General features: G+C 48.1%; 1 protein-coding gene across 2 annotated transcripts; it reads right to left on the minus strand.

Annotated features, from left to right (window-relative positions):
- Nucleotides 1–501: 501 nt before the first annotated feature.
- On the minus strand, nucleotides 502–4,935 carry nrbf2b (nuclear receptor binding factor 2b). Of its 2 annotated transcripts, none has more exons than XM_065014981.1 (4): nucleotides 4,547–4,935; nucleotides 3,365–3,449; nucleotides 2,300–2,340; nucleotides 502–1,299 (listed from the first exon to the last, which is right to left on the minus strand). In XM_065014981.1, the coding sequence occupies exons 1-4, from the start codon at nucleotides 4,574–4,576 to the stop codon at nucleotides 691–693; spliced, it is 765 nt and encodes a 254-aa protein (XP_064871053.1). In that variant the 5' UTR covers nucleotides 4,577–4,935; the 3' UTR covers nucleotides 502–690. The 2 variants fall into 2 exon arrangements, with proteins under 2 accessions (XP_064871053.1, XP_064871054.1); XM_065014982.1 differs by lacking the exon at nucleotides 4,547–4,935 and adding an exon at nucleotides 4,360–4,464.
- Between the last annotated feature and the right edge of the window lie 7,480 nt (nucleotides 4,936–12,415).

Here is a 12,415-nt window from a genome sequence, read left to right on the forward strand (position 1 = left end):
GGGTCAGAGGGTCAGTAGGTCGTCCCTGGTGGGTATCAGAGGGTCGTCCCTGGTGTCGTCCCTGGTGGGTATCAGAGGGCCCCTGGTGGGTATCAGAGGGTCGTCCCTGGTGGGTATCAGAGGGTCAGCGGGTCGTCCCTGGTGGGTATCAGGGTCGTCCCTGGTGGGTATCAGAGGGTCAGCGGGTCGTCCCTGGTGGGTGTCATGGTGGGTATCAGAGGGTCGTCCCTGGTGGGTATCAGAGGGTCAGTAGGTCGTCCCTGGTGGGTATCAGAGGGTCAGCAGGTCGTCCCAGTCGACCAATCAGGGCCTCCAGATATAGAGGCCTGTTATCAAAGCAGGGAGATCACTGATGATGGTCACCTCCCTTTTGACTTCATTTCAGACATTTTCAAAGGCACAATTTCTGCAAAGAGTTTGTTTGTGTGTGTGTGTGTGTGTGTGTGTGTGTGAACGAGATGTAGTACCCACTAGTAGAGACACTGAGGAGACAGACAGAACTAGGAGAAATGACCTTTACCAACTTGTCACGGTGACCATTTGTGGTTGCTATCTAGTGCCTGAGGCCACCGACCAATCAAACACTTTTATTGAGATTTGCCAGCTTCCTTCCAGTCCAGTGTGGACCGTCTCTCTGTAGAGAGGCGTCCTTTAGTTAGTTAGTACTGGGTTGTCTGTCCGCCTGTCTCATCACAGCTTGTCGTCTCTGTCCAGCAGCGCCTGCAGTTCGTGCTGGATGTCCTCGGGGAGCTCCAGGGCAGGCAGGTCGTCCAGAGAGATGTCCTGGGTGGGCATCTCCAGAGGGGGCAGGTTAGGTATGGAGATGTCCTTGTTCCTCCTCTCCTCTGACTGGGGAAGAACCCACAGCTCTGATTTCTCCAGTAAGTCTGTGTCCGTGGCATCCCTCTTCAGCCGGATGTTCTCCCCTCGCAGGCGCTTGTTGTCCTGGGTCAGTTTCTCGTTCTCTCCCAGCAGAACGTCTATGTGGCGCCGCAGGCTGGCGATGGTGGTCTGCTGCTCCTCCAGACGGGTCTTATCATCCTTGTGGGCCTTGCTGCCGGGGCAGGGTGTGGGGGGAGGGGGGGAGCCCTTGTTCTTCAGGAGGTACAGCCAGGTGTCGTACTCCCTCTCTGGGTGGCGGGGGGGCTCGTTGGTCACGAGGCCGGGGGGCTGGTCGGTAGAGGGGTGGCTCAGGAGGACCATGGGATTGCCCTCCTGTCTGGTCCTCTTCCACTTCTCCTCAATAAGCCGCTGCTGCTTCACGTGGCTGTCTCTCTGGAGCGCCATGGACAAGCCAGCCTGGAGGAGACAGACAGGCCTCAGGCACGACTCAACACCACCTCACTACGACACCTCACTACGACTCTGCTTCACGTGGCTGTCTCTCTGGAGCGCCATGGACAAGCCAGCCTGGAGGAGACAGACAGGCCTCAGGCACGACTCAACACCACCTCACTACGACTCTGCTTCACGTGGCTGTCTCTCTGGAGCGCCATGGACAAACCAGCCTGGAGGAGACAGACAGGCCTCAGGCACGACTCAACACCTCACTACGACTCAACATCTCACTTACGACTCAACACCTCACTACGACACCTCACCACGACTCAACACCTCACTACGACTCAACACCTCACTACGACACCTCACCACGACTCAACACCTCACTACGACACCTCACTACGACTCACTACAACACCTCACTTACGACTCAACACCTCACTACAACACCTCACTACGACTCAACATCTCACTACAACACCTCACTCAACACCTCACTTACAACACCTCACTACGACTCAACACCACACTACGACACCTTACCACGACTCAACATCTCACTACGACTCAACACCTCACTACGACTCAACACCTCACTACAACACCTCACTACGACTCTGCTTAACGTGGCTGTCTCTCTGGAGCGCCATGGACAAGCCAGCCTGGAGGAGACAGACAGGCCTCAGGCACGACTCAACACCTCACTACGACTCAACACCTCACTACGACACCTCACTACGACTCAACACCTCACTACGACTCAACACCTCACTACGACACGACACCTCACTTACGACTCAACACCTCACTACGAAATGACTCAACCACCTCACTACGAAATGACTCAAACACCTCACTACAACTAACATGGTATGCCTTATTCAAATAACCAAAGACAGAACTAAATATTGACGGACGTTTGGTCAATATTGACCAACAGCAGCCCAGGAGGACATGACTGAGGTCCAAGAATGTGACATTCCCTCCATCCCTCCCACGACACAACACCCAGTCTCACCTGTTCACACTCTGTTAACTTCATGGCTTCCCTCAGCAGCTCTGCAACACACACACACACACACACACACACACACACACATTACATACTAGGCTGATATTAAACATCTGTATCTTGAGCATAATATAGTATGACTGCATTCTAACAGCACACAGTCTTTCTGTGCAGAATGACATTCAGATCACCCCGTACATAGTCTGTCAGACGCAGGTCCCTGTACATAGTCTGTCAGACGCAGGCCCCCGTACATAGTCTGTCAGACGCAGGCCCCCGCCGCCCCATAGGTCACATAGTCTGTCAGACGCCGCCCCGCATACATAGTCTGTCAGACGCCGGCCCCCGTACATAGTCTGTCAGACGCCGGCCCCGTACATAGTCTGTCAGACGCCGGCCCCGCATAGTCTGTCAGACGCCGCCCCCGTACATAGTCTGTCAGACGCGGCCCCCGTACATAGTCTGTCAGACGCCGGCCCCCGTACATAGTCTGTCAGACGCCGGCCCCCGTACATAGTCTGTCAGACGCCGGCCCCCGTACAAAGTCTGTCAGACGCAGGCCCCCGTACATAGTCTGTCAGACGCAGGCCCTCGTACATAGTCTGTCAGACATTGGGGTTGTTAGCTGATATAACTTTTGGATCACAAAAGATTCTCCAAGGGCATGTGTATTATGCCCTGATGTCCCTGGAGACTGAACTGGCACACATAGAGAGGACACTCAACCCTCCACAACTCTCCTAAACCCTCCACTAAACACTCCTGAATGCGACTCCACAGCGCTGCAGAAGGCTACAGTACACAGAGCAGGAAATAGTTATTATTCTCCTGGTGACGACTGAGCAAATGGGTTTAATCCATTTTTACATTTACGTCATTTAGCAGACGCTCTTATCCAGAGCGACTTACAAATTCACAATCTGTTAAAGGTCTGACATCTATAAGGGAAGTTGAGGAAGTGGGTTGTGTGCCAGTTGTTTCAGTCTGACAGTAATTAATAGTCAATCTCTAAGATGTATCATTATTCACAGAATGGTGAAACAAAACAAGTTCAGTAGACTGATGACACACCTGCAGCTTTCCCATGGCAGGAAATAGCTTCTTCATATTTACCAGCTGCCAACAAGCGGTCTGCCTTCCTGGACTGCTGATGGGCCTGAGAGGAGATGTGGAGGGAGATTAAGGATTTATGCTTTTGAGAGAGAACTCATATTAGCCTTATCATCTTACCTACAAATGCACAAATACTGCACTGCCAGATAAGACGGTGAAGTACTTCTACACCATAGAAGTGCTGGCGAGAGAGGCTATCAGAAGGGTCTATCTGAGAAGTCCCATCAGTCCTAATTTCATGTCTGCACAAATAAGTGCACAGAAAATGTTTACTTCATGTCAGAACGAAACAAAATAGCGTTAACTTGATGTTGGTAAAATGCCGTCATTTAAAGGATTGATTATTATATTCTTAGCTATGAGTCTAACTAGCTAATAAAACGCAGGGATAAAGGGAAAGGTATCTTTGGCTTTTCTCGTCTGGTTCCTCTTTCACAATATGTTTACTTCTTTAGTTAGCTAGTTGCCTACTGCTTGTCACACACATATATATAAAGTTAGCTAGCTAGATACCTGAGTTGACCTACTCCAGAATAAAGCGTTAGCTAGCTAGATACCTGAGTTGACCTACTCCAGAATAAAGCGTTAGCTAGCTAGATACCTGAGTTGACCTACTCCAGAATAAAGCGTTAGCTAGCTAGATACCTGAGTTGACCTACTCCAGAATAAAGCGTTAGCTAGCTAGATACCTGAGTTGACCTACTCCAGAATAAAGCGTTAGCTAGCTAGATACCTGAGTTGACCTACTCCAGAATAAAGCGTTAGCTAGCTAGATACCTGAGTTGACCTACTCCAGAATAAAGCGTTAGCTAGGTGAGCTATCATGTATGGAGGAAGCTAGTTACCGTTCCCTAGCTAGTTGACTAGCTACAATCTTAGCTAGCTAAATTGGACTATTGTTAGCTAAGTTAATATACAGCCAAAATCACAACATATCTGGCAAGCTAACAAACCTTGGCACTTTGCATTGGACATGAGAACAATCTAGGAGGCTACAGAGTAAAGTGTTATAAACACCGAGGTCAATCAGCCCCTGGCTTTGTTTCCAGGATCACAACAAGGGGCTAACGTTGGCTAGGGATGTAGTTAGCTAGCTAGCCTGTTAGCCTACTAGATATTACAACATCAACAGAAACTTACGAGGTTAAGAGGACTGTCCACTACCTCCATATTATTCAAGAGTAAAAACTACATGAAACGTCTTGAAGTCCCTCGCAGTCGGTCATCGGTGCTACTGTTTTATTCCCGAGACCAAATATTCGGGTTAATAAACCGGGCTGCTAAAATTAGAAAACGTTTAAAAATACAGGACAAATAGCTAGATAGCCAGCTAAACAAGGTCATGCCTAGATGGGATACAGCTTTTGTCAAATTGTCGATAAAAGTATATTATTGACATGTTTTGAATATCAGCTAAACCTACCTATTTTCCTAGCCTTAACCTAATAATCCTAATCTGATGCGTTAATTATCATAAACTGCGTAATAAATTATTCTAAATCTGCTACAAAAAGTACATGTTGACAATAGCTGTATCCATTCTAGACTCAACCGCTAAACAAGGACAAATAACGCGATGACGTTGCAATATTCTTGACGTAATTTCCTCATTTCCGTTTCTGACGGCGACAACACAGATAGAACAATGAGACAGATATTTCACCGGATGTATAAATATGAAGAATCCGGTTGGATTTTCCACCCACTACCAAATATGGTGATGATAGGAAGCCTAGTGGCCGGCAGTGCGAGAAGATGTAGTGAGATGGATTTTGGCCGACATTCTGAAAATGTTCTCATCAATCAAACCAAATTAATTTATATAGCCCTTCTTACATCAGCTGATGTTACAAAGTGCTGTACAGAAACCCAGCCTAAAACCCCAAACAGCAAGCAATGCAGGTGTAGAAGCACGGTGGCAAGGAAAAACTCCCTAGAAAGGCCAAAACCTGGGAAGAAACCTAGAGAGGAACCCGTTTATGAGGGGTGGCCAGTCCTCTTCTGGCTGTGCCGGGTGGAGATTATAACAGAACATGGCCAAGATGTTCAAATGTTCATAAATGACCAGCATGGTCAAATAATAATAATCACAGTAGTTGTCGAGGGTGCAGCAAGTCAGCACCTCAGGAGTAAATATCAGTTAGCTTTTCATAGCCGATCATTAAGAGTATCTCTACCGCTCCTGCTGTCTCTAGAGAGTTGAAAACAGCAGGTCTATTAAACGTCTCCATGCAGTGTTCATTTTTTCCAAAAGTATAAATCTGTAACAAACCGAGTGGACTGCGTTTTGTAGACTTCACCCAAAGTTTTAAAAAAGATGGGTTATTTAGGAGTGGACGGGTGAATTGAGTTACTGCAGACGGCACTTCACAGAATAGGCGTTCCCTCACGCATATATGCAAATAAATGATAGAACTCGCCAACAGGATCTCACTGGCTCGTGCTTTCCCTCACGCATATATGCAAATAAATGATAGAACACGCCAACAGGATCTCACTAGTGCTTTCCCTCACGCATATATGCAAATAAATGATAGAACTCGCCAACAAGATCTCACTAGCTCGTGCGTTCCCTCACGCATATATGCAAATAAATGACAGAACGCGCCAACAGGATCTCACTAGCTCGTGCTTGGCTCTGCCCACCTCCTTGTTTGTTTCGCCCACTATGATTCATTTAGCTCCCATTGGAAACTAAAGTCTCTGGTCTATCTTGGGTTAGTTATAAAAAATCTTTGGCTACTTTCCAACATCTCACCACTAGAGGGAAACTGCGATTTATCAACATGTTGCCTGGTGTACTAAAGCAAAGATTGTCTATTATATTGACAAGATATTTGAGTGACCGCTCTAACAATGGAAATCCATGTCCTCAAAGATGGAAGGCAGGCGGTAGGAGGCGAGATCAAGGGGGACCATTCTAGCCAATAAGAGGGCAGATATACGTGTGAACAACAGGCCATAGACATATACAGAGGGCTCATCTTTGTATCTGTGCCATTATTGAGTACCCCATTATGAGTCATAATACCCCAACAAACATATTGGTAACACCCGAAATGGGTTCCAATCGTTTTTCCACCCTTCATTTTTGCATTGGGGATTTTAGAACGACTTAACATATAAGGTGTTTGGTGTCGGCTCACCCCGCTATGACGTTTTGATAAGGTCTGCGTTTGGTGTCGGCTCAACCCCGCTATGACGTTTTGATAAGGTCTGCGTTTGGTGTCGGCTCAACCCCGCTATGACGTTTTGATAAGGTCTGCGTTTGGTGTCGGCTCAACCCCGCTATGACGTTTTGATAAGGTCTGCGTTTGGTGTCGGCTCACCCCGCTATGACGTTTTGATAAGGTCTGCGTTTGGTGTCGGCTCACCCCGCTATGACGTTTTAATAACCGCACAAATCTCTCTCGGACAAGGTAACTTAATGAAATATATTTGCTAATTAATTAGTTGCTAATGCGGAGAATACAGAACTACCAGTGGTGGAAAAAGAACCCAGTTGTCAAACTGGAGTAAAAGTAAAGATACCTTAAATAGAAAAGGACTCAGTCGTCATACATACCTTAGTAGAAAAGGACTCAGTCCTCATACATACCTTAGTAGAAAAGGACTCAATCCTCATACATACCTTAGTAGAAAAGGACTCAGTCCTCATACATACCTTAATAGAAAAGGACTCAGTCCTCATACATACCTTAGTAGAAAAGGACTCAGTCCTCATACATACCTTAGTAGAAAAGGACTCAGTCCTCATACATACCTTAGTAGAAAAGGACTCAGTCCTCATACATACCTTAGTAGAAAAGGACTCAGTCCTCATACATACCTTAGTAGAAAAGGACTCAGTCCTCATACATACCTTAGTAGAAAAGGACTCAGTCCTCATACATACCTTAATAGAAAAGGACTCAATCCTCATACATACCTTAGTAGAAAAGGACTCAGTCCTCATACATACCTTAGTAGAAAAGGACTCAGTCCTCATACATACCTTAGTAGAAAAGGACTCAGTCCTCATACATACCTTAGTAGAAAAGGACTCAGTCCTCATACATACCTTAGTAGAAAAGGACTCAGTCCTCATACATACCTTAGTAGAAAAGGACTCAGTCCTCATACATACCTTAATAGAAAAGGACTCAGTCCTCATACATACCTTAATATACCTTCCGGGTTGGAGCGAGCGGTCGCATCTGCACTCGGTCCGCAGGTAGTATTACATTTCATTATAGTACAACGGTTTGATTTGTCTAATCTTAGCAATTTCTTCTTAGCTAGCTACATAGCCGTCTTTGTATCATAGATAATTGCGTAATTATCGTATTTCGTCGTCCTAACGCAGTCTACACTGCCCTGCAGCTAGCCAGCTAGCTAACGTCCACCGTTAGCTAGTCCACCGTCTACCGATTAGCAGCACAACTATTACACTCAACTGAACGACTTGATTAGTGTAGTGTTAGCTAGCTACATAGTTGTCTTTGCTGTCTTCGTATCCAAGATAATTGTGTAGTTTAGAGTGTGTAGTTTTATGTCGTCCTTAACGTAGGAGACTCTGCTAGCTAGCCAACAGCTAGCCAACGTCTACCGAACAGAACTTCTGCACTCAACAATCCGGTCGCATTTCGCTTCGCTCCACAGGTAGTATCACATTTTTCATTTCATTTCATTACAGTACAACGGCTTGATTTGTTTGATCGTAGCTAGCTACATAGCTAGCTACATAGCCGTCTTTGTATCAAAGATAATTGTGTAGTCTAGAGCGATTTCCTAGGTTAGCTAGCCAGCTATTGTCGTTCTTTTAACGCAACGTAACGTAATCAACACTGCTAGCTAGCCAGCTAGCCCCGAATAGCAGCACAGTAGAAACTATTACACTCAACGGAACGACTTGATTAGTGTAGTGTCAACAACGCAGCCAATGCCAGCTAGCCTACATAGTCAACAACGCAGCCTCTGCCAGCTAGCCTACTTCAGCAGTACTGTATCATTTTAATCATTTTAGTCAATAAGATTCTTGCTACGTAAGCTTAACTTTCTGAACACTCGAGACGTGTAGTCCACTTGTCATTCCAATCTCCTTTGCATTAGCGTAGCCTCTTGTGTAGCCTGTCAACTATGTGTCTGTCTATCCCTGTTCTCTCCTCTCTGCACAGACCATACAAACGCTCCACACCGCGTGGCCGCGGCCACCCTAATCTGGTGGTCCCAGCGCGCACGACCCACGTGGAGTTCCAGGTCTCCGGTAGCCTCTGGAACTGCCGATCTGCGGCCAACAAGGCAGAGTTCATCTCAGCCTATGCCTCCCTCCAGTCCCTCGACTTCTTGGCACTGACGGAAACATGGATCACCACAGACAACACTGCTACTCCTACTGCTCTCTCTTCGTCTGCCCACGTGTTCTCGCACACCCCGAGAGCTTCTGGTCAGCGGGGTGGTGGCACCGGGATCCTCATCTCTCCCAAGTGGTCATTCTCTCTTTCTCCCCTTACCCATCTGTCTATCGCCTCCTTTGAATTCCATGCTGTCACAGTTACCAGCCCTTTCAAGCTTAACATCCTTATCATTTATCGCCCTCCAGGTTCCCTCGAGAGTTCATCAATGAGCTTGATGCCTTGATAAGCTCCTTTCCTGAGGACGGCTCACCTCTCACAGTTCTGGGCGACTTTAACCTCCCCACGTCTACCTTTGACTCATTCCTCTCTGCCTCCTTCTTTCCACTCCTCTCCTCTTTTGACCTCACCCTCTCACCTTCCCCCTACTCACAAGGCAGGAAATACGCTCGACCTCATCTTTACTAGATGCTGTTCTTCCACTAACCTCGTTGCAACTCCTCCAAGTCTCCGACCACTACCTTGTATCCTTTTCCCTCTCGCTCTCATCCAACACTTCCCACACTGCCCCTACTCGGATGGTATCGCGCCGTCCCAACCTTCGCTCTCTCTCCCCCGCTACTCTCTCCTCTTCCATCCTATCATCTCTTCCCTCTGCTCAAACCTTCTCCAACCTATCTCCTGATTCTGCCTCCTCAACCCTCCTCTCCTCCCTTTCTGCATCCTTTGACTCTCTATGTCCCCTATCCTCCAGGCCGGCTCGGTCCTCCCCTCCCGCTCCGTGGCTCGACGACTCATTGCGAGCTCACAGAACAGGGCTCCGGGCAGCCAAGCGGAAATGGAGGAAAACTCGCCTCCCTGCGGACCTGACATCCTTTCACTCCCTCCTCTCTACATTTTCCTCTTCTCTCTCTGCTGCTAAAGCCACTTTCTACCACTCTAAATTCCAAGCATCTGCCTCTAACCCTAGGAAGCTCTTTGCAACCTTCTCCTCCCTCCTGAATCCTCCTCCCCCCCTCCTCCCTCTCTGCAGATGACTTCGTCAACCATTTTGAAAAGAAGGTCGACGACATCCGATCCTCGTTTGCTAAGTCAAACGACACCGCTGGTTCTGCTCACACTGCCCTACCCTGTGCTCTGACCTCTTTCTCCCTCTCTCTCCAGATGAAATCTCGCGTCTTGTGACGGCCGGCCGCCCAACAACCTGCCCGCTTGACCCTATCCCCTCCTCTCTTCTCCAGACCATTTCCGGAGACCTTCTCCCTTACCTCACCTCGCTCATACACTCATCCCTGACCGCTGGCTACGTCCCTTCCGTCTTCAAGAGAGCGAGAGTTGCACCCTTCTGAAAAACCTACACTCGATCCCTCCGATGTCAACAACTACAGACCAGTATCCCTTCTTTCTTTTCTCTCCAAAACTCTTGAACGTGCCGTCCTTGGCCAGCTCTCCCGCTATCTCTCTCAGAATGACCTTCTTGATCCAAATCAGTCAGGTTTCAAGACTAGTCATTCAACTGAGACTGCTCTTCTCTGTATCACGGAGGCGCTCCGCACTGCTAAAGCTAACTCTCTCTCCTCTGCTCTCATCCTTCTAGACCTATCGGCTGCCTTCGATACTGTGAACCATCAGATCCTCCTCTCCACCCTCTCCGAGTTGGGCATCTCCGGCGCGGCCCACGCTTGATTGCGTCCTACCTGACAGGTCGCTCCTACCAGGTGGCGTGGCGAGAATCCGTCTCCACACCACGTGCTCTCACCACTGGTGTCCCCCAGGGCTCTGTTCTAGGCCCTCTCCTATTCTCGCTATACACCAAGTCACTTGGCTCTGTCATAACCTCACATGGTCTCTCCTATCATTGCTATGCAGACGACACACAATTAATCTTCTCCTTTCCCCCTTCTGATGACCAGGTGGCGAATCGCATCTCTGCATGTCTGGCAGACATATCAGTGTGGATGACGGATCACCACCTCAAGCTGAACCTCGGCAAGACGGAGCTGCTCTTCCTCCCGGGAAGGACTGCCCGTTCCATGATCTCGCCATCACGGTTGACAACTCCATTGTGTCCTCCTCCCAGAGCGCTAAGAACCTTGGCGTGATCCTGGACAACACCCTGTCGTTCTCAACTAACATCAAGGCGGTGGCCCGTTCCTGTAGGTTCATGCTCTACAACATCCGCAGAGTACGACCCTGCCTCACACAGGAAGCGGCGCAGGTCCTAATCCAGGCACTTGTCATCTCCCGTCTGGATTACTGCAACTCGCTGTTGGCTGGGCTCCCTGCCTGTGCCATTAAACCCCTACAACTCATCCAGAACGCCACAGCCCGTCTGGTGTTCAACCTTCCCAAGTTCTCTCACGTCACCCCGCTCCTCCGCTCCCTCCACTGGCTTCCAGTTGAAGCTCGCATCCGCTACAAGACCATGGTGCTTGCCTACGGAGCTGTGAGGGGAACGGCACCTCAGTACCTCCAGGCTCTGATCAGGCCCTACACCCAAACAAGGGCACTGCGTTCATCCACCTCTGGCCTGCTCGCCTCCCTACCACTGAGGAAGTACAGTTCCCGCTCAGCCCAGTCAAAACTGTTCGCTGCTCTGGCCCCCCAATGGTGGAACAAACTCCCTCACGACGCCAGGACAGCGGAGTCAATCACCACCTTCCGGAGACACCTGAAACCCCACCTCTTTAAGGAATACCTAGGATAGGATAAAGTAATCCCTCTCACCCCCCCTCCCCCTTAAAAGATTTAGATGCACTACTGTTCCACTGGATGTCATAAGGTGAATGCACCAATTTGTAAGTCGCTCTGGATAAGAGCGTCTGCTAAATGACTTAAATGTAAATAGAAAAGGACTCAGTCCTCATACATACCTTAGTAGAAAAGGACTCAGTCCTCATACATACCTTAGTAGAAAAGGACTCAGTCCTCATACATACCTTAGTAGAAAAGGACTCAGTCCTCATACATACCTTAGTAGAAAAGGACTCAGTCCTCATACATACCTTAGTAGAAAAGGACTCAGTCCTCATACATACCTTAATAGAAAAGGACTCAGTCCTCATACATACCTTAATAGAAAAGGACTCAGTCCTCATACATACCTTAGTAGAAAAGGACTCAGTCCTCATACATACCTTAGTAGAAAAGGACTCAGTCCTCATACATACCTTAATAGAAAAGGACTCAGTCCTCATACATACCTTAGTAGAAAAGGACTCAGTCCTCATACATACCTTAGTAGAAAAGGACTCAAGTAAAAGTGGAAGTCACCCAGTAAAATACTACTTGAGTAAAAGTATTTGGCACACTCCAACACTCACACATTATTTACAGATAGCCAGGGCACACTCCAACACTCACACATTATTTACAGATAGCCAGGGGCACACTCCAACACTCACACATTATTTACAGATAGCCAGGGGCTCACTCCAACACTCACACATTATTTACAGATAGCCAGGGCACACTCCAACACTCAGACATTATTTACAGATAGCCAGGGGCACACTCCAACACTCACACATTATTTACAGATAGCCAGGGGCACACTCCAACACTCACACATTATTTACAGATAGCCAGGGCACACTCCAACACTCAGACATTATTTACAGATAGCCAGGGGCACACTCCAACACTCAGACATTATTTACAGATAGCCAGGGCACAC

This window comes from Oncorhynchus nerka, unplaced genomic scaffold (genome assembly GCF_034236695.1).
Source record: "Oncorhynchus nerka isolate Pitt River unplaced genomic scaffold, Oner_Uvic_2.0 unplaced_scaffold_1828, whole genome shotgun sequence".
In the NCBI taxonomy this organism is placed as follows: Eukaryota; Metazoa; Chordata; class Actinopteri; order Salmoniformes; family Salmonidae; genus Oncorhynchus; species Oncorhynchus nerka.